The 23,795-nt window shown below is 41.3% G+C and overlaps 1 protein-coding gene across 4 annotated transcripts in view; it reads left to right on the top strand.

Annotated features, from left to right (window-relative positions):
* The window catches only part of COL4A3 (collagen type IV alpha 3 chain), a 126,192-nt gene that overhangs the window by 65,942 nt on the left and 36,455 nt on the right, over positions 1-23,795 (top strand). For all 4 annotated transcript variants that reach the window (XM_036237252.1, XM_036237253.1, XM_036237254.1 and 1 more), the window contains 18 exons: positions 869-946; positions 2,730-2,792; positions 2,938-2,973; positions 4,627-4,668; positions 4,828-4,905; positions 6,570-6,632; positions 7,035-7,094; positions 8,347-8,391; positions 8,647-8,700; positions 9,631-9,672; positions 12,234-12,318; positions 13,521-13,556; positions 15,148-15,312; positions 17,031-17,123; positions 17,621-17,716; positions 20,631-20,701; positions 21,519-21,701; positions 23,289-23,457. In XM_036237252.1, the coding sequence (XP_036093145.1) occupies positions 869-946; positions 2,730-2,792; positions 2,938-2,973; positions 4,627-4,668; positions 4,828-4,905; positions 6,570-6,632; positions 7,035-7,094; positions 8,347-8,391; positions 8,647-8,700; positions 9,631-9,672; positions 12,234-12,318; positions 13,521-13,556; positions 15,148-15,312; positions 17,031-17,123; positions 17,621-17,716; positions 20,631-20,701; positions 21,519-21,701; positions 23,289-23,457 (1,459 nt within the window). The remainder of the gene's footprint in view (positions 1-868; positions 947-2,729; positions 2,793-2,937; positions 2,974-4,626; positions 4,669-4,827; positions 4,906-6,569; positions 6,633-7,034; positions 7,095-8,346; positions 8,392-8,646; positions 8,701-9,630; positions 9,673-12,233; positions 12,319-13,520; positions 13,557-15,147; positions 15,313-17,030; positions 17,124-17,620; positions 17,717-20,630; positions 20,702-21,518; positions 21,702-23,288; positions 23,458-23,795) is intronic.

The following is a 23,795-nucleotide window of genomic DNA, read 5'->3' as shown; positions in this document are numbered from 1 at the left end:
TTGATCATCTTTGGGTCTTTCTTCCTTCCACAATGAATTGTTAATTTTATAAAATATGAAAATGCTTTGAATTCTTCGAAATGGAGTAACAGCCTAATCCTTAACCATTTCTCTAAGTATGTATCTGGGAGTCAAAGAAAGAATAGGTAAGCGTAGAGAAAAGTTTTAATAAGCGTTTATCTGAGCCAAATTGTTGCATGCGCACCCGGGAGAATGATCTCAGTGGATCGAGAAAATGCTCGGGGGAATGGCAATTTTGTAGTTCCTTTCATGGCATTTAGAATCAAAGGAGGAGACGGAAGGAAGGTACATGAAACTCATTAGTGGCAGATTAAGGAGGCGGGAGAAAGCAACACAGGGAAATCTCTAAGATTGACTACAAATCAAAATGGAGAAACACAAACTTCTTTTATGCCGGTGGGTACAGGATCGTTAACATGTACTGTTTACAGCACATAGAGATGGGACATGGGGAACAAGATAGAAATGAGGGGCTCTGTGGTCCCGTGCTCTGGTGCCTGCGGTCACGTCTTCGAGGGGTCTAGAAAAGAAAATTACCCTCACGTTTCAAAGATGTGTTATCCTAGATGCATAAGAGCAACGGACAGAGCTCACCTGCGATAAAGACTGATCTCTGCTAAGGAAACTATAGGCCTGACTGTCCGCCATGGCCTGTCTAGTTAGGAACTTGTGATCGGACCGTCCCGCGTGGTTACTTTTGGTCACTGAGCTTGTCAGGTTTATTACGTAGCCCCTTTTTAGCCCACACTGGAGAGTACTTTTATCCTCGAAGCGGCTTGATCTTGAATTTAAAGGGGTTTCGAAAATATGACATTAATTATGTTTGATGAACGTGTTCGTTTTCAAGGGTGCGCCTGCCGAAGGAGAAGGTATAGATCTCGATGGAAAAGGGGACCCCGGGTGGCCAGGAACGCCAGGATTCCAGGTACAAGCCCTGGGGAGACGAGGGCTGTCATTCTCAGTCCCTCCTTCTCCTTCGTCTTCTCTCTCTTTGTCTTTCTGTCTCTGTGTCCTTCTCTCTTTCCATCTTCCTCCTCTCTCTCGCCCTCTCTCTCTCTCTCTCTCTCTCTCTGACTCTAGCTGTCTCTCTCTCCCTCTCTGTCTTTCTCTCCCTTTCCTTGCTCTGTCTGTCTGTCTCTCTGTGTGTCTCCTTCTCTCTCTCTTCTCTCTCATTCTCTCTCTTCTCTTTGACCCTGTATCTTTCTCTCACACCCCTAAGAACATGTGTAATGTACATTCGTATTTCTTCTATTTACATACCCGCCTCGTTTCATTCTAAAACATTCACCTTATTCTAAGGAACTGCATGCGGCTGGTATAAGATGTTTTTATACAGATGTCTTTTCATCTCTTCTTAAGTCGGTGACCCAAGCTTTCTTAAACCTAAGGTGGAATCTTCTAGGGAAACTTGTTTTACTTACTCTGTATTTTTGTTAAGATCAAGACTGGATTTGTATCCTATATTGAACACATTTAAAACTGTAATGTAAGATAACAGCTATGTTGTAAAATTTGCATGACTTGTAGGATTTAATGCATCTTTCTCCTGTTGAATAATTTTTTTCCGATCTAAGTGTATATAATCCGGAGGGGTGGGGGGAAGGGTGAGGCTGAGTCTGGAATGGATGCAAAGAAACGTTACCTATTTGGGGGATGGGAGCTACGTGTGCTTTACTTGGTGATTCAAAAGAACCTCTTGGTAGATCTAAGTCATTGAAGCTGTCAGGTTAATTAACCAGAAATACGTTAACTTAGCACAGAAGCACGTGTGTAAAGTCCTGAGCAGAGATCAGTATTTGTCTAGATGAGTCAGAGTTTGAGTTAAGCTTGTGGAACCCCTGCCCAGCGAGCCGTGCCAACCGAAGGTGAGCTGCAAAACTGCAGAAGGAGGCAATGAGAAGCCTTTCCAGGCTTTTGGGAAAAGATGCAGAATATCGTGGCTCTTGGTGTTTTGGGTAGAAAACACTTTAGGAGCCAGATGCCGAGGGCGGGCGGGGGATGCTGTGGGAGGGGACAGTAGCAGTCTGGGGCATATGTATAACATATTTAAATGTGAATCGAATGGTGAGGATACTCACTTATGCGAGATATATTTGTGAATTGCGTGCCAATTAGGTGCCAGGGGCCAGTCTAGACTCCAGTTTTTGTCTTCATGGAATTTACATTCTAGTGGGTAAAAAAGAGGGAAAAATGTAAATTGGTAAGTGTGTGGTGTGTTAGATAGTAATAAATGCCAAGGGAAAAAATAATACAGGGACAGAGATAGGAAATCTAGGCCAGTTTGAGACTGGACAGGCAGGGAAGGCTTATGGAAAGGATGGCATTTGAATAAAACTAAGGACAGGGAGAGGCAGTGAGTTGTGTTGACCTCTGGGGAAAGAGGATCGCAGGGGCGGGGAGGCAGGTAGAAGGGCCCGAGGTAGGAACATGCCCGACAGAGGCTGAGAGAGGTGAAAATTTTTTTTGAATTTTGAAAGCTCTTCCAGAGCAAAGCAACGTCTCTGGTCGTTTTTCTAGAGATGGTCCTGGCACCCGTTACACATGACAACACTCTTTGGGGCATTTGTTATAATTAACTGCTGCCATAAATCGAAGGCATCACGGCTCCTCAGATTCTATTCAAGTATTTTAATGCGCTTAACTAATGGCCGTTGTTCTTAGGTGAGAAGTACAGTTAAACTCACTCTTATTCATCTCTTAATCAACAGGGTTTGCCCGGCCTCCCGGGTTTTCCCGGACCCGTCGGCCCACCTGGCCCTCCAGGATTCTTTGTGAGTACGGGAGTCACCATTGCTGGAGACACTGTGAATTAATAATAGAATTAGAGCTCATTTTCAAACAGAATTTTCTGACTTGGTGCATTTCCTGCTGTCATTTTCATTTGTGGATTTAAAAAAAATTTTTTTTTTTTTTTAGGGCTTTCCAGGAATCATGGGGCCTCCAGGATTTAAGGTAAATTACAGTTCATACGTCATCTCAGCCAGAACACCCTACTCAATCCGAATGCCTAACCTCGTCTGAGTCCGCATGTGGGAACTGCCAGCACCTCTCAGAAGTGCAAAAGGATGCCCGGCCGGAAGGCAACGTGGCCAGAGACTCTGCACCCCTTACCTCTCCTCTCCCTGCCCTTCAGTCACTGAGCTCCGATACAGAGAGCCTCAATTCGGCCATAAGGCGCTCCTTATCAGAAAAAGGGCAAGGATCGCTAGTCCATAAATTTCCCATTTCCAATAATCCTACTGTTCACCCAGCCCTTTGTTCTACAGATTTTTATAGCAGGCCATTTCCAAAAACCAATCTGATCTTGCGTTAGTTGATAAACGATGACCACTCGTGCACTCATTAGGCAGGATCGTGCATGTTTCTATTTAAAAGACCAATTGTTAGTGTCTGGGAGGAAAAACTTATTCCTCTACTCTCTTAGGTTCAGCGACTGGGGCCCTGCAAATTAAACTGACAAAAGGCAGCTTAACAGGAGAAAAACATTTATTTCATACACATATGGTGAGGCGGGGGCGGGGAGGGGGGGAGGTGAAGGTCACTCACAGAAATGAAATGAAAATTCCCAAAGAGGCAGTCAGATTTCAGCGGCTTGTGCTCCATGCTCACAAAGGGCAGCACATTTGTAGAGAAACGACAGTACAAAGGAGAAGGGTTTCCGTTTGTGAGAAAGTAAATATATGGGAGAAACTAATGGAAGAGAAGAGTTATTTCAGTAAGTTCTGTTTATGCAGATTTAAGTCAGAGCTGCCTCCGGTGGTAACCGTTGTCTCTTCTTCCTGGCACAGGAGAGGGGAAGCTTGACACCCTCCCAAAGGGAGATTTATACCCCGTCTTTAGGCAGATGAGGGGAGGGGAGAGGACTTTTTCTGCATTGGCTGATTTGCTGTTCTTCAACTGCCTTCAGCTCGAAATAATCCGTATGCTAAAGTGGTATATTTGGGGGCAGTATGTTCTAATTCCTTTTATTAATTTAAGTAAGAAAATGTCGAGAGAAGCTGAACCCCACCAGAAAATTAGTACTCAATGCAGTATCTCATATTATCAGGTAGGCTTTGTGTGGGGTTAGTTCCTAGGTGCTTTCACGTGCATTATTTTACACACACGCACACACACACACACACACACACACACACACACACACACACACACAGTGAAATGGATAGGTTCGGGTTTACTAAATTGCCAGAGACAGTAAATGGCAGGGCTGAGGTTTAAGGTGCTTTGAGTCTTTACCTTGAGCTTTTCTCTACACACAGTGTACAGCACAGGGAATACGGTGACTAATATCATAATAACTTTGTACAGTGACAGGTGGTTACTAGACTTTTCATGGCAATCACTTCGTAAGATATATAAATATATATATATTTATAATATATATCTATACACACCTGAAACTAATATTATATTATATATCAACTACACTTTAATTTAGAAAAGAATATGTTATTCTAGGAAGAAACACAATGGAAATTGTGACCTCAGGAGAAAAAAAACGTTAAAATATGAAGGTTTAGTTACAAATATTGGAACTTTCATGGGGTTAAACTATTTATTCATACTGCTTCTTAAAAAATAATTTGGTTTTGTCCTTTCTTCCAGGGCCACATGGGAGATAACATGATCGGACAAAAAGGAGAACCGGTAATTCAAATAATATGGTTTATTAGTGGGCGAGATATTTTAAGTTCTCAAACTTCCGTTTGCTCTATCTTCTTACGAAAGAACTAAAGGGGAAAAGCACATCTCTTTGATAGAGGAGGTGTGGTTTAGTTTTTAACTCTTGAGTGTCCTTGCGTTTAGGGCGTGAAAGGACTGGCAGGACCCCCTGGCCTGCCGGGAACCGTGATCGTGACGCTAACGGGCCCAGATAACAGAACGGTAACTTCAGTTTCATCGTTGGGGTTCTGCCTTCCCATCTCCTTTACCTTTCTCGTAAGTTCTTTCATCTCAGCCCAGCTCAGACAAGCCCTCTCAGCTATGCTGAGCCTCTGGGTTTTATTCCTTCTCTATCATTTACTCCTGAACCAGAAAATGTAAAGCAGTGAACGCCTGGGGCATGCAGCTTCCAAGACGGTTGAAGGCAGAACCCGGGGCTGAGTTTGCTCACCCTTTACGCCCCTCCCCCCTCTCACTGTCCCTCACACGGAGTGGGTATTCAGTGAGTATTTCTGAATAAATGAGAACAAAATGGATGTGCAGCTCTGATCCAATTGGATGATAATAACCTAAAGATGTGGGGTGGGGGGGGGTACATCATAATCATCCGTGACAATTTCATCCTACCATTGCAACTCCAGGGCAACTTGGCCCCCATTCCTCGCCAAGGACCCCATGACCCTGTTATTTTTACATTAGCATTTGCTTTTTGCTCCCAGAGCACAGTAGCTCTTGGGACCAAGGTATGAAACTAGATCCAATGCTCAGAAATGAATCACAGTATATCACATTAATCCCGAAGATGTCTGAAAGGGGGAGATGGGGAAGGGAGGGGGTAGCTAGCAATTTTCTAGTGAATTAACTAAGAAATAACCATAAGCCATCCTAATTTTTTAGACTTATAATCAATTGATTTTTTTAATAATAGCTCGATTGAGATATAATTCACATGCCATAAAATTCACCTCTTAAAGTATATAATTCCTGGGTTTTAGTTACAATGAATTTTTAACAGTTTTAACACTAAATACCATAAAACTGAGCTATTTAGTGTACAATTAGATGGCTTTTAGTATAGTCGCAATTTTGCAACTATTACCACATTTAATTTTAGAATATTTTCATCACCCCAGAAAGAAACCCCTTAGCAATCACTCTCCAATAGAATTACTTTTTAATTATAGAAATTGTCGAAACAAAACTAATAAGAGGGAAAACAAAGCATAATGAAATTTGATATGACAAAAATATTCATTGACATTAAAGACTGGAGAAAAATTGACCTGAGGGAAAATAACTAAACTTCTCAGCGGTAATTAACCAAAATAAAATTAATAAAGTCTAAAGTTTACTGACTGAAAACTGATGGGAAAAAACCTTATCTTGACAAAATCTAGATCTGGAAGACATGACCTGGGGAAAATAAGTTTGAAAAAAATGATGCTCTGAAGAGAAGACTCACACTGGGAAAAATATGATTAATAAAATATGATAAGGGCAAAAAAATTGATTAATAAATCAAATCCTCATTGTAACATGTACTCAGAAAATAATTGACCACTATGAAAATCATTTCAGTATACTAAAAATAAAGGTAAAATACATTAAAAATGTATTGTGCTTCTAGAAAGCTGACTCAGAAATTAAATTAATGTAGTTTGATCCAAAAGATACTTTCTTAAAAAAAAAAAAAAAAAGTTTGCATGTTGTTTTAGTGAGTTCACGGGTATAAAATGCAAAATGTGAAAAATGATAATGTGTTAACAAGAAATAACATGAGCTGTTGGTAAATCCAGTATATTGAACAGATAGAGGACCTTTCCAAGTATAATCAGTAAAGTCTTGATTGATCTGTTTGTAATGACCTTGAATTGTTTTCATGGCAGGATCTCAAGGGGGAGAAGGGAGACAAGGGAGCCACGGGCCAAGCCGGACCTCCAGGACCCTCAGTAGGTCATTCAGTGTCATGCTGTTCCTTTGAAACATAAAGTAGAAACTTAGTGCGTATTTCGATGTATGATCTATGTTTAAATATTAACATTGGCTAAAGCGTGATAATATTTTACCAAAGACTTCATGAATGTACTATTTTATGGCCCCTTCTAGCTGAAATCCTTGCGCTGTTTAACATACACCTAATGTTGCCATCTTGAATTTATCTTCAGCATCTGGTTTTCTTTTTTAACATCTTTTAAATTTAAATTAATACTCATAAGATTTGCCTCTTAGATGACCCATCATCTCAACATTTTTAAATAGAAAAATCAGAAAGGTAAAGTCAATAAAATTCAATGTAAGTCAGAAATCAGTCATTCAATTCATAAAACTTGACATAGCTCTCATTAATACAGGGACCGCCTGGAGAATCTTATGGATCAGAAAAAGGTGCTCCCGGAGATCCTGGCCCACAGGTACACTGGGAAATTGAGTGTCATGTGCAGCCTACCTTAATCAGTGTTTAGGACCCTTTAGGTGGCAAGAATAAGATGCCCAACTCAAACTGGATTCGATCTTTTGTAAATTTTAAAGTTTTAGGAAGTGGAATTTATTTCTTCAAGTATCTGAGTTCAAGGCTAAAACAGGCTTCAAGGGGTTCAGAGCCTGAAACAATATGGGCAGGATTCTCTCTCTCCATTTCACTTCTGCTCCTCTCCGTGGATCAGCCTCGCTCTCCCCTTTCACAGATCATCTTCTTCCATGTAGAAGGCGATGTGGAAAAAAAGAGGGCTCTAGCAACAGACAACTTCAGCTTAATGATATCCGAGGAGAGAGAGCATCCATATATAAAATCCCTGTGCCCATATATAAAATCCCACCCTGATTGGCCCAGCTTGGGTCACATGTCTTAAGGTGGGAAAGCGATATGGCCAGGAGGAAAAGGTACTATGATTGGCCAGGGCAGTAGGGCAGCAGGTCCTATGGCTGCCCACCCCATCAGAACCACACAGAGTGAGGGGAGGCCAGCTCCCCCAAGGACATGGGGCTCACAGTGATGAAAAGTGGGGTGGTAGGAAGACAGAACGACCTCTCTTCCACCCAGCTCTACTATGGAAAGATTTAATCACATATGTTGTTTTAAAACTCTAAAAATTATACACTGGGAAAAGTATATTTTTTTTTCTTAAAAAAATATTTGACCAGTATGATTTTTAATTTTATCATGGAGAATAAGTACTATAATAGTTAATCTGAAAACCCTGTCTGTTTGGACAACACAATATACCTTTTACACATATATTTCAACGTAGGAACTTCTAACGTTCAGGGAAAGGCCGCCATTTTAAATAAATAAATTGACAGCAAATGCCTCTCCTCTTTCTGGGCTTCCTTGTTTACTTTTGGGCTCAGCATTCCCTTGATTTTCCTTCCAAACGTGTATGGACAGAATCAACCCTAGTTTAAGCTTAGCTCTTGATTTCTTCTCTTTATTTCTTTGATCCTCCCTAATTTCCCAGTATGGCTGGCTTTTGCCTTTCCTGGCAAGAGAAAGTCATTGTGTGTTCTGTGAATAATAGTTTTCCCTTCTAATAACTGGATAAGGAAATTTGCTTGGACTTTCTTGTCTGAGGTCAAGAGGAAATGATGGTATCATTTAAGTTTTCCCTGTTTATTAAAGTCATCCACATTTATTAAATCACATGTTTTTGTTTTTGTTTGTTTTAGGGAAAATCTGGAAAAGATGGTGCTCCAGGTTTTCCTGGCACAGAGGTAAAGACATGATTTGCCCAACAATGTGGCAAAATATCCTATTAGATGAAGAAGGATTTCTGAGTCACTAAGTTCTTATAGAGTAACCAAAAGTGTATAGTTTTTTGAAATCACATTTGAGAATGACAGTTTTACACTGTGTAGAAAGACCAATTGAGCTTTTTTATCTTTTCAAAAACGAGTTCAAACTGTTCTGCTTCCTCCAGAAGTTGATTTGTGTGTCTTCTGATCCATTCCCTTTGCTCCATTCCTTAGGGAGCCAAAGGCAACAGGGGCCGCCCTGGGTTAGCCGGCGAGGACGGCATTAAGGTAATCCACTCCCTCATGTCCTGTCCTCAGCCTTTTTTAATCGGTTAGGTCTTGCCCACTCTTTTCCCCCCATACCCTGGGACTGGGGACAAGGAACTATAACCAGAGTTCATTAAAATACCTTAGTGTACTTAAGAAGAGAGGAGAAATGTGGCAGCTTTACTTGAACACTTGAAGGGTGGTCTTGTGCAACAGACAGTAAACCTGTTCTGTGGAGCAGAAGCTGGCCGACTTAGGGCCAGTGAGATTTCAGCTCCCTGTGAGGAAGGACTCGGAAAAGGCCTGCAATCATAGGAAGTTTCTGGTCCCTGGAGGTCAAGTGCAGGCTGGGCGGGCCCCATGAGCCTCAAGCTGGGCGTCTATACACTGAAAGGTCACCATCAGTTAACTGTGACGTCTACTCCATGTCTCTTCTTCCCAATAACATGTTACAGACATTTCCAAATAATTTTCATGTGGAGGTATACGTGCAAATTCAAGGTTTATCCTATATAAATAATATAACTTCCAGTAGAATTCCGAAATGCCCTCTGGAGTAGGTCAGAGAGGGGGCTGGTGACAGTTGAGTCACTGGGAGCTGCATTCAGCACACAGCCAGGTTTTGTGCCTCTAATCTGGGTGAGGCTTGGGGGTATGCAATGCATGGGCATATCCTTTGAAGGCAGTGGCGTGGAGGAAACCTGGAGAACCAGCAGAACACCGACCACTGCTTCAGGGTCTTGTTGAAAGGGTTCTGGACCCTGACACGACCCTCCCAGAAAATAATCTCAAGTGACGTCTCTCTCCCTTTAATGTGGTTTGTGCATTACATCGAAATAACACTGCCTTTAGCAGTGATTTACTGTTGAACTGCATTTTGCCTTTCAGGTATGCGAAATACATAAATACTTTGGGTCAATGTCCTCATACTCTACCTGTGTTTCACCATAGGGGTGGAAAGGAGACGTTGGCCCTCCAGGATTCCGTGGTCCAGTAAGTGTCGTTAAGGACAATATCGATGTCATGTTTGATCGAGCCCTTCCAAGTATCAGGGAAATTTTGAATCAGTGTCACTCATAAACTGTTACAACAGAGAGTATAGTATTTATCTTTTTGTCAAACCAGGGCACAAAAAATAGCTGTTGTCATTTTTTTGTCCATTTGGCAATGGACAAATATTTCCATTTGGTCTTATTTGGTCTCTGGAACGCATGAGTAATGCCCATCCTGGGGTGTGGCGAGAAAGGAAAACGTCATCTAATCAGACATGGCCTTGGGTGTCCCATGTCCTGTGTGGAGAAGGAAGGTTGTAGTGAGGACAGTGACCACCCAGGGGTGACGTAGCCAGCCCCACCCCCTCCAGCTGGGCCGGGTTCTGACGGCTCCTGCACCTTCAGGAAACGGAAGCTCCGCTGTGGGTTAATGCAGGGCCAGCAAAAAAACAGTAACCCCAGCCCAGCCCCATCACGGCAGGCAGCCTCCCCTCTCCAGCAGAGATGTGGATTTGCTGGCTGTCGGTGCCTGAGTGCAGGGTGCCCACATTCTTTATTCTGTGACTCTGTAGCTTAATGGGAACCCAGCCTCTCAAGTTCTGGTCAATGTCCATCTCTTGTCTCAGAAGACAATGGTTCTCATACGTGGTGTGGTCAGCAGGGCTGCCATTTATGTGTGTGCAGAACAGGCCAGGTGGCAAGATGAGGAAGGGACTGTCCTGTAATGAATGCAGTTCTCAGACCCCTTGGGCCAAGTGACTTAACTCAGTAACTGGAGGACGGTCCTGGAAATCTACATCCTTACATTGCGAGCAAATGATTCGGATTCAAGAAGTCCCAAAACACTTTCCTGGAGTTGCCAGGAACGTGAAACAGGCTATTTTGTGAAGGCACTTGTCAGCACTCGGCAGGTGCACACGCATCGTTACAGGTTTTATGACGGAGATCATCGCGGGATTATTTTTGTTATTATGAATTCTTTTTTTGTGATTTTAGACATATTGCTTAACCATAAAGCTCTTGTTACATCACCTTTAAACAAGGCAACAAAGTAATGGGCCCCATGCAGCATGTGAAAAACAAAACAGGGTTTTTTAAGCTTTCATATTTCCATCTTCTTTCCTTCGAGATAAGTGTGCTGAATTCTCACTGATATCTGCTTGCTAGATGCACTTTAGAGGAATTCTAAGTATTCCTAGCTTACCGTGTTTTCTTTCACTCAATTCCATATAACTGTGAGACTTCTACTAATTTCAGAGGAAGTTCTGCTTAAGAAGTAGATGGTTAAAGAAGCCAGAAGTAGGTCCACCACTGCGCATGTGAGAAACTCCTCAATTATTGCAGGTCAATAGTGTCCTGAAATTTAAAGAAACAATCAATATAGTCCGATATGATGTGTGGGGTACTAATATAGCCTGAAATAAATTTAGTCCATCAGGACAAGAATGTTTTAGGGATGAAAAAGAATAGAATAAAAAATATCAGAGTTGATCTGATGTCATATTGGTAAGTCACTATTTTGTGAAACTTAATTTCTGTAAACATAGTCTCACATACATAGGTATGTATGTAGGTGTATATATAAATGTGAGTATGCGAGCTGAGTCGCATCATAAAATGTACTTCTAATTGAAAACCCATGAAATATATGATATCATGGTGCCAGAAACATCAACTTTTATCTTTAAATTTATCCATCCCTCAAACACTGCTGTTGGGAATGTAAATCAGTACAGCCACTATGGAAAACAGTACGGAGGCTCCTCAAAAGAACTAAGAATAGAATTACCATATGACCCAGAAATCCCTCTTCTGGGTATTTACTCAGAAAATTTGAAAACATTTATCTGCAAAGATATATGAATCTCCATGTTCATAGTAGCATTATTCGTGGTGGCCAAGACATGGAACCAACCGGAGTGTCCTATGATAGACGACTGGGTAAAGTAGGTTAGTACATATGTATGATAGAATATTACTCTGCCATAAGAAAAGATGAAATACTGCCATTTGCAACAACACGAATGAATCTTGAGACTATCACACTAAGTGAAAAAATCAGACAGAAAAAGTTGAGAGCCACATGATTTCACTCATACGTGGGCTATAACGCTGAAAGCAACAAACAAACATGACGAACAAACAGAGACTCCTGGACACAGACAGTGGGTTCGTGGTTATCAGAGAGAAGAGGGGGATAGGGGAGGTAGAGGGAAAGGGGGTTAAATATTTGATTATGGAAGGAAATTGAACCTTGGGTGGCGGATACACAATGCAATATACATATGATGTATTATTGAGTTGTATGCTTGAAACCTATTTGATTTTTATTAACCAATGTCACCGTAACAAGTTTAATAAAAAATAATTTCTTAATTAATTAATTAATTAATCTATTTCATATAGATAACTACTATATTTCTGCTAACATGTAAATTTGTGAATTGAAGAAAATAAGGAAAGTATGGTTTTAGTCAAAGAAGAAGAAATTAAACTAATTGCATTCGTGAGCTGTCCATAAATAGTTTTCCTTTCTCTTTCTTCATTTCTTTTTCCTTTAAGACAGAATATTATGACGCATACCAGGAAAAGGGACACGAGGGACTCCCAGGTCCACCAGGACCCAAAGGACCTCGTGGCCCACAGGGTGAGAATAAATTTCTTCCTAAAGAATTTGCTGATCATTTCTGTCTTTCTTTCAAGGTAGTGTGGACATGTGCTCATAGACCTAAAATTTGCAGGGGAGAGAAGGGAGGGCTCCTAATTTTCATGGTTGGTAGGATTTTTTTGGTGTCTCCTAATTTTCATATTTTCATAAATTTTCAAATTTCATATGATAACTTCAAAATTTTCAAATTTCATATGAAATTTCCTTATGAAGATACCACAGAAGGTAATGAAATTATTCTCATATAGGCAATCAGAGAGTTCGAGTCTAGCAAAGCAGACACCAGCGTGCTCAGAGTGCAGGATGGGGGAATGTAAGAAATCGCTAATCTCAGTGGGATTCCAAAAGTGAAAAGCTGGAATTTAAGCAAATTCACACAAATAATGATGGGGGGGGTGTGGGGGGAGAGGACCGAAGCCCTGATTTCTGGACACCTGGCACCATGAATTAAAGACACACTTATATTCTATCCCTTTTGAAAGATCAGAAAGGTCTAGGCCAATAGCTCTCATCTCTGCTACACACTAGAACCCCAGGAACCTCTAATGACCATGCCTGTGTCCACCCCTGTGATTCTGATTTAATCGTCCGGAGGAGGGCCCTGGACACCTGCGGGTCATAAAAGCAACTCGGATGATGCTAACATGCAGCAGGATCGAGAACCACCGATCTAGGCAAATTATTGGTATAAACAGGGTTGACTGCGAAGGAGAATTTTACTTAGAGTAAAAAGCCCCAGTGTATTTAAATAAATGGACAGATAAGTATAGACATAGATTTAGATTTTTTTTTTTTTCAATGCAATGTTAAAGCTAGAAGCGGTCTGAGATCGAACACCAGGCCCAACTACAAATTCTTAATTTCAGCCGATTGATTTCCTTGCATCTGATTCCTCCCAGCAAAATGCCAAACACAGAGGAGGCTCTTTGCGAATCCCTCTGAATTACTTGAAAATGGTTGAGTCGTGTGATTCATTTTTGAGTGCTAGACATCTAAGATTGGTTTCTTCTCTGCTGTTTGCCTGAGTAAAGTTTTCTAATACTCATCTAAGTGAGAGTGGAGGAAAAACTATGAAAATATTTATTATTAATTATTATTACACTGTCACTCAAGATTTCAAAATGGGGAGAAAAGAGTATTTACATCTTCGTAAGCAGTTAATTACTGTTACGTATCCATAGGTCCCACCGGCCCTCCTGGAGTTCCTGGAAAACCCGGTATGTACAATGTTTCTTGGGGTATGCTATTAAAAAGGAAAATGCACTGCTCTCTAGTAAGTTTGCATCCTTTACATGAGACGAATCTTCCATTAATTGGTATAAAGGTGTTTGCAAATTCTTCCTTGTTGTCTTTGTGACTGGCAGGGAAGGGGGAGTGGAAGTTGACACAGGGTTACGGCACTGCTCTCTGTTACTTCTCGGTGGCTTTGACCAAGTATAAGACAGAAACTTTGGTGTTTAAGCCGGAGCCTTGAAACTCAAAGGAGGCGCAGAGATAGAAAGCAATAGTTTCATGGTAATTAGTTTGGGTAAAAGTGACAGTTATCATAATGCATCACAAGTTGCATAAGAATTCATAGAGTGCACTTTTTATGTAACATTTTAAAATTTACAATATCTTGCTTATGAATACACAGCCAATTCCATAAAAGTGTAAAAACATCCATGAGTCCTTAGAACGGTTGCCTCTCAAGAGAGGAAGAAGAGGATTAAGAATGCTTCCACAGTGGCCTCAGTTATAACTATAATGCTATAATGTGACGTTTGGTGAAGGAAAGGAAACTAAGAAAAAAATAGTAAAGATTTGATCAGCCTTACCATTGATTATATTTTTCTCTATACCATGTATATGTAAACTATTTCATAATTTTTAAAATGAATTATAATTAAGTGGATTGTAGAATGATATGTACATTATAATCCCACTGTAAAAAAATGGCGAATGGATAAATGTCATGTGTACTTGCATATGCATAAAGAAATGTGCATCAAACTGATGACGGTGGGTATCTCTTGAAGTTGCACTGGGGTAAAGGGTATGTTAGAAGTCTGGCCAAAGATTACAGACTTTCTCCTCCCTGCCAGGGCCCCCGGTAATGAATAAGCTCCTTGAGCAAGCCAGGGAGTGGAAGTTACAAAACTCTAAAAGTGTCAGTCAGAGGCATGTTTACCTTTATGCTAAAATCCTTATGCTTAATAGCCAGAAATACCCCTGCTGTTTTCTCAGCCATTTGGTGGTGAGGTCTCCCTTTTTATCAGTTAAACTGTTTTTTGAGGCTGAGATGCAAGACGGTCCCCTCCTCGCATCCTTGTCATCTTAGGCAGGACAGATGAAATGGGTTTCGCGCCACCTGAGTGGCTTCTCTCCCAGGAGATGCCTCCTCCCCCTTCAGTGCCCTTTGATAATCAAGACAATTGTCAGGAATAAAGTCCACTTACGACTTCCTCTCTTTCTCATTTGAGACACTGCAAGGTAGCCATCTTCTAGTCTCTAGTTTTTTTTAAAAAAATCTACAAAATAACATATATTATAGAATTTCTCATGGAGTGCTTTTAAATAAAAAGATACAGTGCATCCCAAACTCTGTTTCCGTCCTTTGTAATGACATAAATTACCTCGTGGGAATGGAGTGTTCTGTGACAATTTAACAAAATCAAAGATAAAGGAAGGAAGATATTTACTTTTTATTTTATATGCTTTATATATCTCTCAATTGTGCAATTTTTATAAGTCAGAATATATCACATTTTGCAATTAAATGTCACTTGGAAAAAATTTAAACACAATAAAATGATCATTTTCTCCAAGGTTTATCAAGGCCTGGCCTCGGAGGAGCCCCTGGACCACCAGGTGTAAAAGGCAATAAAGGGGAGCGAGGACCCCCAGGAGAGAATACAGTGGGGTCTCCCGGGTCCTCAGGTTGTCCTGGTTCACCAGGCCCCCCAGGGCCACCGGGACCTCCAGGACCACCAGGTAAAGAAGCCTAAGGGGCCCTTTCGTGTACATTGCCTGATGACAGATGTGTGCAAGTCAGAGGCAGTGGACCCTGCTTGGAGCGTGGCCACCAGCCTGTGTGGCCTTTATGAGTTACCTTTCCTTTGGCGTTTCATTTTATTAGCTAGCTGTGAAAGCAACTCCGAAGGGACGACGACTTGGCAAGTGCAGCAAAGCTCTTAGCCTGAGTTCCCACAGCTGGCGGAGTGGGAGGCAGGGACAGGAGAAGGGTCATGAAGCAGGGAAGGACGGATGGTTATCAAGTTGGCCTGAGCTAAGGGCAACTGCTTCTTTAGTCCCTGGAGATGGAGAATGTCTTCCAAGAAGCCGTGAAACTTTGTCTCAGGATAATCTGTCCTAGGGGACAAAGAGGCAAGAATTTGTCCATTAGCTCCTATTTCTCAGGGCTCAAAGATGTGCTCGGACAGTACTAAACTAACCACCTCGCCCCCCCCCCCCACTCCCAGGATGTGTTTGCCTAGCTTCCGGGGCATTCCATGACATCAGGGCAGCCCCAGGATAAGAGGCTAGAGGTGTACAGCATGGGTATGAGGCAAGATGCTGCCAGGTGAAGTGGGTCGGAGACCACATTGCTGCAGCCCAGAGGATTCAAAGTGGTACCCGGAGGTTCTGATGAAGATGTCCTTTCCTCTCCATCCCCCTAAAGAGCTAGTTAGCATTCTACGTTGGCTGATAGAAAAATAGAACCTATGAAAACATAGGTCATTTTTCAAATATCAAATACCTTTCCTGACAGGCACCTGGGAATGCTTGTGTTTCATACTCAGCCTTCCTAATCTTCCTAATAGCCTTAAGAATCTTCTATGTGTCCAGAATTTTTTTTTTTTAAAGAAAAGAGACATTTATAGTCAATATGATTATAAACCTAGAAAATCCAAAAGAGTAATCTGGAAAACTCTTAGTATTACTAAGATAATTCAGGTAAGTGTCTGGTTATATGAGCAACATTTTCAAAAGATAAAAGTGTTTCTTTAGGCCGATAACAATTTAAGAAATTATCCCCTCAATAAAAAGATATAATGTACAATAACAAGACTATAAAACTCGACCTAGGTGGAAAATAGGGCAAAACAAAACTGAACTAGAACTCTACTATGCGTCAGCAATTTTAACAATTTCTGGTCCTCCACGTCTTAAGATGTAGGTGATGTCCTCATTTTATCGGTGGCAAGTGTGACGTCAGGACTGGACATGGGATGCTTGCAATGAAACAGCTCCCTCCCCCCTCCAAGACTTTCTTGGTTTCCTATCCTCTCTTGTCTAAGCAACACCTGTCTGTCTGTCCAGTTACTTCTTCGAGTTTAAGCTCCGCAGAAAATTTTCGCTGAGCCCACATCCTGTAACGCTTATGCTTATCCCTTTTGTAGAATTTTTTTCATGTTGCTTTGTCTCTGTCAGTTTCCCTTACAAGACTCAGAGCTCCTTGAAGTCAGGGGCTGTGTCTTGTTTGCTGTTTTAAGCCCCAGCTGTGACATAGGGGATTAGAACACTGTGGGTGCTCTCAGATGAGTTGAATTAAGTAAGAAATGAGTATGCAAATGTATTAGATACATATAGATGTACAGCTTCCCACACAGATATGGGGGGAAATGCATATTAATAAAACCCTTGCTAATTGAAAAAGGAAACACTGAAAGAAATTTTTTAAACCTGGTTTTGGCGATGTCTTTTTGCAGGTGACATCGTTTTTCGTAGGGGCCCGCCTGGAAGTGGTGGATTTCCGGGCCAGGTGGGACCTCCGGGGATCCCAGGAGTGGAAGGGCCCAAAGGTCAGTTCAATCGACGGCATCGTCCTGTTAGATCAGGCCATTCTCATCGCCGTTATTATCACTGATTTTGTCCCGCTGAGATGATGATCCCAAATAGCAGATGCTCAGGGATGGCTCCTTTCCCCAAAGAATTAGTTACAAGTATTCGTTTATCTGTAAATCAGTTATTCATTTAGCACCTGTGCAATAAATCGTAGGATAGTCCTAGCATGGGAGTTTTATCCTGCACTTAAAGAGAGAAACACTGAAATAATAGGTGATTTATTTGCATTAGACTCAGGACTTCCTCTCTAAGAACACAAAGAAGCTCAGTTAGACAAAAATAAGCAGATATAATAGAGGAATAATTTTTTAGTAGTATGTAAGATGTCCTAGATGGTTTTCACTGCATGAAAAAATCTTTAATGTAAGAAATCGGTTGTGCAGCTGGAAGGTATCTGTCTTCTCTGCAGACTTGACGTGAGTTTATGAGCAACACACGCGTGCTCTCTTTTCAGGGGAGCCAGGTGACGTGTGCACAGAGTGTCCTTGCGTTCCAGGGCCTCCGGGCCTCCCAGGACTGCCGGGGTTAGATGGCGTAAAAGGAACCCGAGGTACACACGGTCTTCACACAAGCGTTTTCGCAAGTACAAAAAGGTCAAGTCACCAGGCTGCTGGATGTCATGATGTGGCTTACGTGAGCTCAGAGGGAGATGTTCAAAAAATATACACTGTTAATATACAGTAAGCCAAGATCACGGAAAAGCTGGCATTTCCTCCTGTTCTAGCCTAGTTGCTGAACTCTAGCAAGCTGTTGTGTCATGCAGGAATTGTCAACTCAGAATCCTACAGGGGACAGGCCGGTAACTTGGAGGAGCGAAGCAGTGATAGATAGTAAACACACAGCACTTTTTTCTTCCGTAAAGACATATGCGCTCTCCTATTTTTTGATTGAAAGAGACCACCCTTCTCGGCCCATTTTTTCATGTCTCCACTTTGGATAGAGTCAAGGGCGGATGCAGTATCCAACGTTCTTCTTAAGTATATAAATGCAATAGAAAAGTTCAGCGATGGGCTCAGCTCCGGGAATGGTAGAGCGTGGTGAGGGTGCCGGTAAACTAGAGGGCACATTGTGAGGGGCCATTGGGGACCCGACTCCAGCCTAGTGTGACTTTGCAACATTTTGGGCCTCGTATTAATCTTCGGGCTGTGGACACAATCTCGAAGTAGAAAAAGTCTCTGTTTGTTAGATGGGTTCCTCTGCCCCTTGTGTTACTCCCCTGGCTCCCAGGGCCTCTCGTGTGGCACCACACACAGTCCTGGATCTGCCATCAGCACCTCGGCCTGTAATCACCGTCATTAAATTGTCACTAACCAATAAGAGCCTAAGTTGCAAAGCCCTTGGTCAGTGTGCTGGGCACTGTTCTAGGTGTCTTCTGGACCGCCATACCTGTTCCTCACATCAGCCCTACAGGTACGTGCTACCAAACCCCATTTGACAGGTGAGGAAGCTGAGGCATAAGGTGACACAGCTAAAAAGTGGTAGTGCCTGGACGCAAATCCAGACGCTCTGCTCCGCAGGTAGCTCTTCAATTGCTGTACCCATGACTGCCCTTTGAGGCAGTTAATCCAAAGGCCAACCTGGCGACATAGACAAGGGAACGTTTGTATATGACCACTGTCCATAGACATTCGCACTGGCACAGGGTCTGTGGGAGGCTGGAGCACAGCTCAAAGGACAAAGGCTAATAGTGGCACCTGCAGGCAGCGTGGACAGCCAAGAGAGGGCATGGTTTTAGGCAGGGATCCTTTGTCACTCTCGGATCCTGCCCACTCTTTTATAAACGCCTTATTACTTCGCAATCGCTCCCCTCTGATTCTCTGAGACAAGCCTGAGAGGGAGGAAGGGGCAAAGGTCAGGGAGGGAGGACTCTTCCTCAAGCAGCTCCTACTCAAGTGCCCACATCTCTGGAGGAACGGTTTTATTTAAAACAGAAACTAAATAACTGTATATAGTGCCAAGTGATTGGAGGGATCACTTCGTAAATTTTATAAATGTCTAACCAGTATTCTGGACACCTGAAGCTAATATAAAATAATATTGAATGTCGACTCCAATTAAAAATTAAAAATTTAAAAATAATGATAATTAAAAAATAAATAACACAATTTTATGTTTCTCAAAAAATAAAACAACAACAACAAAAGAAACTAAAAGGGAGCGAAGGAATGAAGGGAAAGCGATCATTACTTTCCTGCATTCCCCTTGAGTGGCTGCTGGCCCAAGCCCGGAATGCATGTGGGCGCTCACTGCTGCTGACCAACTAGCTGTACTGTTGTATTTTCCTTGGTTTCTCTACACTTGACGTATGACAAGTATAGCTCAAAGACGATAAAACTGTCCGGATATATATCCTGGCTCAAATCTCGCAAAAAATAAAATCTGAATAGGCGTGTGTTAATACACTGACTTGAGATCCATACAGAAGATCCCGTAAAGAGATCTTTACAGAGAGACTTAAATACCTATTAAGAATGATAAAATTGTACATACAGCAAAATGCAATTTGGCAGCAGACATCCAAAGCCTCAGAAAAGTTTGTGCCTGTTCTGTCCTGCAATTACACTTTGAGGAATTTATTGTAAAGAAAACAGTTGGATAAATTTAGAGAACTAAATATCCAGGGATATTTATCATAGCATAGTTTGCAACCATTAAAGTTGGGGGTGGGGGGCAGAAACAATCTAAATATCTGAAAACAGAACAACACTAGCTCTGCGGTCCCCAACCTTTTTGGCACCAGGGACCGGTGCTCCTATGAGAATCTAATGCCTGATGATTCGAAGTGGAGCTGGGGTGGTGACGCCAGCCCTGGGGAGCGGCTGTAAATACGATGGAGCTTCACTCACTGGGCTGCCGCTCACCTCCTGCTGGGCGGCCTAGTTCCTAACAGGCCACGGACAAGCGGACAAGCCTGGTCTGCAGCCCGAGAACCCTTGAGTTAGCTGAATAAATAAATGATGGTTCACCCGTGCAATAGGCTACTATACACCCATTTAAAGTAAAGCTATAAATCTATATTTATTGACATGTGTACAGTATGATTACAAGATGTGTATACGTCCTATGCATTTATGGATATAAAGTTTTATGAGTAATATACATGACAATTTTAGCAAATATCACCTTCGAGAGGTAGATTTATAGGTGATTTTCATTCTTTTTTCTGTATAATTTTTTTACAATGAGAATATGTTACTTTTATCATCAGAAAAAAAATAATGTATCTCCTTAAAATTATAAAGACAAGAATTTTAGGAAGCTAAAAATTTTTAAGAGTTCTTGTTTTTTTACATTTTCTCTTATTCCAGTTATTAAGTCTCATTCTCTTCTTGCACTGCATGTTTTAAGATAGAAATTGTCTTTCTTTCCTCAGAAGAAAACACCCTGTTTCCTTCATATACCACATTGCCTTGGCTGCTCAGAGCTGGTGTTGAATGAATATTTAATAATTCACTGCTTTGCAGGCGAACGAGGGGAAGCTGGCATTAAAGGAAGCCCAGGGTCCCCAGGAAGCGTGGGTCTCCCAGGATTTCCAGTAAGAGTTCATGGTTTTGAAGCTTTAGTTGCAATCTGGAGAATGGAGCACTGGAAATAATGTATTCGCATCACATATAGGTTATCAGTTTGGAGCCTGGCAAAGAAGAGGCACTTTACAGATACTTGTTGATCAAATAAATAAATGAATGATGTGTGAATGAATAAGTGAATGAATTAATGAACTTATCATCATTTAAAATGGTATCAGAGACAGAAAGCAGATCAGTGGTTGCCTGGGGCTGAGGCTGAGCTGGGATTGACCACAAACGGGCCTGAGGAAATTTGGAAGAGTGATGGAAATGGCTTAACGCTGAATTGTAGTGATCATAGCATAAATGTATAAATTTACTTTTAAAATCAATGAATAGTATTCTTACAAAGGATACATTTTATGCTGTGTAAGTTACAACTCAATGAAGAGGTTAAAATTTTTAATTTGATTATCATAGTGAATGAGAAAGGTATTTGTGGATAAATATATTTAAATGAAATTATCCAGAGATGCATGTTAAAATTTATCAATATTCTAACATAATCTGAATTATGATCATAGTTGTAGCATACTGAATTAGATTATTGTATGTTGCATTGAATTGTACTAACTGAATTCTTTTCCAGTTTTGGAGGCAAAAACAAAGCAAAAAGAAAAAAAGCTTAAAATTATACTTGTGTACCAAAGAAAGTTTCTGGGGAAAAAAAGTTCATGAAAATTGAAAATTTCTTGTTTCTACTTTTTTTGTTTTGTTTTGTTTTGAGATTGCCATAAGAACAACTTTGCCCAAATGCAATGTAGACTCCTTTCTGTACCACCCTAGGGATTCCCAGGTGCTCGGGGTGATCCAGGACGTAAAGGAGAAAAAGGTGAAGCATCTCAGCCAGAGGGACAAGTGGGTGCCCCAGGGGATCCGGGGCCCAGAGGACAGCCAGGAAGAAGGGGCTTAGATGGAATTCCTGGAACCCCGGGAATAAAGGGAGTACCAGGACCTAAAGGTGAACCGGTTGGTATCTAGTAGTTTTTTTTTTTTTTTTAATTACCCTCCTTGTAGATGAAGTGCTCTGAAATTAAGACAAGGTGGTTTCCTTTCAAAAACTTGGCCACTCATCATAGTTTGTACTCCTAACGGCAGATTGAGGTATCTTCGAACCAGAGCAAATATTTATTGTATTTTGACAAATAAATAGATAACACTCAATGGTCTTTTTAGCCCCAAGAAAATTCTGTGTTGATAAGGACCTTGTTCCATACACAAGTTGCAATTCTACATTTGTGTCAAGTGAGTTTATAAAGAAGTTCAGAAAATGATTAATAATGGAACGTTTTAGCTAATATTTGGGGGGAGGGACAATGTTTATTCAAGTAAAAATAAGTGTGGAAAAGGACAGACTATTTAGGGGTGGAGAAGTCAAATAAAGAGATCAAATATTTTGTCGTTCACGATGTTAAAGATTATGTAAATTCAATCTCTTTTCATGGGCTAGAATCTCTCACATGTGCAATTTAGAAATTCCTACCAGGATATATTTTTCCGAAAAAATTTGCAAGGCATGCTGCCCAGCTTGTTCTATAAAATAACAATTTCTTCCAGGGTTAATCAATGTTATCCAATAAAAGAAGTCCCTTTGAGCAGGGTACTGTGGCAAACAAATTTAAAGATTCATTTACAGACTCTATAATGCCAGAATATGAACTGTGACTCCCCACATATACATATGGTACATACGTGCAGTTCTTCCTAAACATTTTTGGCTACAAAGCACTACAAAGCTAGGAATATCTAGCAGGGCTAGTGTTTCTCAGACCTTCCTTTGGCAAACTGCCGGACTGTCCCCTAGTAGTAGTTAGTAGTTATGCTCATAAAGGAACAGAGATAGAATGCTTTGGGTCTAGTATTAATAGAGTTGGTAAAGATGTCCTAGAAAGTAAGAGAGAAAATCAAGGTGATTTGTTGTTTGTTATGCTCTGTCATTGTAAAGGAAGAAGGACCACTTAGCCACTGATGATATAAACAATGAAAAATCCAGTCAAATTTATTATTAGGGCCATGCTGGAGAGGAAAGAGAACTTGGATTATGTTGTCAAATTCAATTTCTTCAAAACATACAATTTATTTTCAAAGGTAAAGCCTATGAAGATATTTTAAAGATATTTTATAAGAAAAAAAATTAATACAGATGAGCTATCTCTTTTGTAATGAAAATACCTGGTGAAAACCCAACGAATAAAGCTTTGCTATACCGGTTTAGAAATGTGCCATTAACATGAACGTAACCCGTAAGGCCATTTGAACTCTTGGCCAATTTGAGCTATGTTTTAGGGGCTATTATCATATGGGTAGCATCCCACTGTAGGATGTCTCAAGTAGGATTCAAGAGAGTTCCAAGTTAATGAAATATGGCTGAATTCCGAAGGGCACAAAACCGCAGAAACCACAGTGCTCTTATGTTAGCAATTCACATGTGCAAATGCCAACCGCTTTTTAATCCAAGACCTTCTCAATGGCTGGTATTCATATTCATGGTAATATTACCCTGTGTACGGAGATACTGGACTGAAACTCTGTCCACACATATTCCTGTTGTCACAGGCCCTCAGTGGTGAGAAGGGGGACCAGGGTCGTCCAGGGGATCCTGGCATCCCTGGACCTCCGGGACCTGCAGGACCAGCTGGACCGCCAGGCTATGGACCACGGGGAGAGCTTGGTCCAAAGGGTGCCCAAGGCGTTCCTGGAGCCCCTGGACCACCTGGAGAAGCCGGTTGGTTAGTTTTCTTTCCAGTCCTGTTTTCCTGTGGAGTGGGTTGGTGGTCCCCGGAACTGGTGAAGCTCCCTCAAGACCATTGGATGTGTAGAAACTTGCTTCTAAAGTAAAGTATGTCAACTCGTAGACACCGGGAAAGGACATGTGGGATATGTAAGATTAAGTCCATTTTTTCCCCCTGTTCCTGAGTAATTCAGTTGAAATTTCCTAGGTAGATTGTATTCATTACCGATATACATATACGGAATTAATGGATCCTGAGGGAGGAGTGGAAGTTAGTTACAGTAAACAAAGGGGAGGCAGAAACCTAGGACATTCCCCTTGAGATGCTTCTT

Source organism: Rousettus aegyptiacus, unplaced genomic scaffold (assembly GCF_014176215.1).
Source record: "Rousettus aegyptiacus isolate mRouAeg1 unplaced genomic scaffold, mRouAeg1.p scaffold_m13_p_2, whole genome shotgun sequence".
NCBI classification, from domain to species: Eukaryota; Metazoa; Chordata; class Mammalia; order Chiroptera; family Pteropodidae; genus Rousettus; species Rousettus aegyptiacus.
The sequence above is the reverse complement of the archived record's forward strand: the minus strand, read 5'-3'. Positions and strand labels throughout refer to the sequence as shown.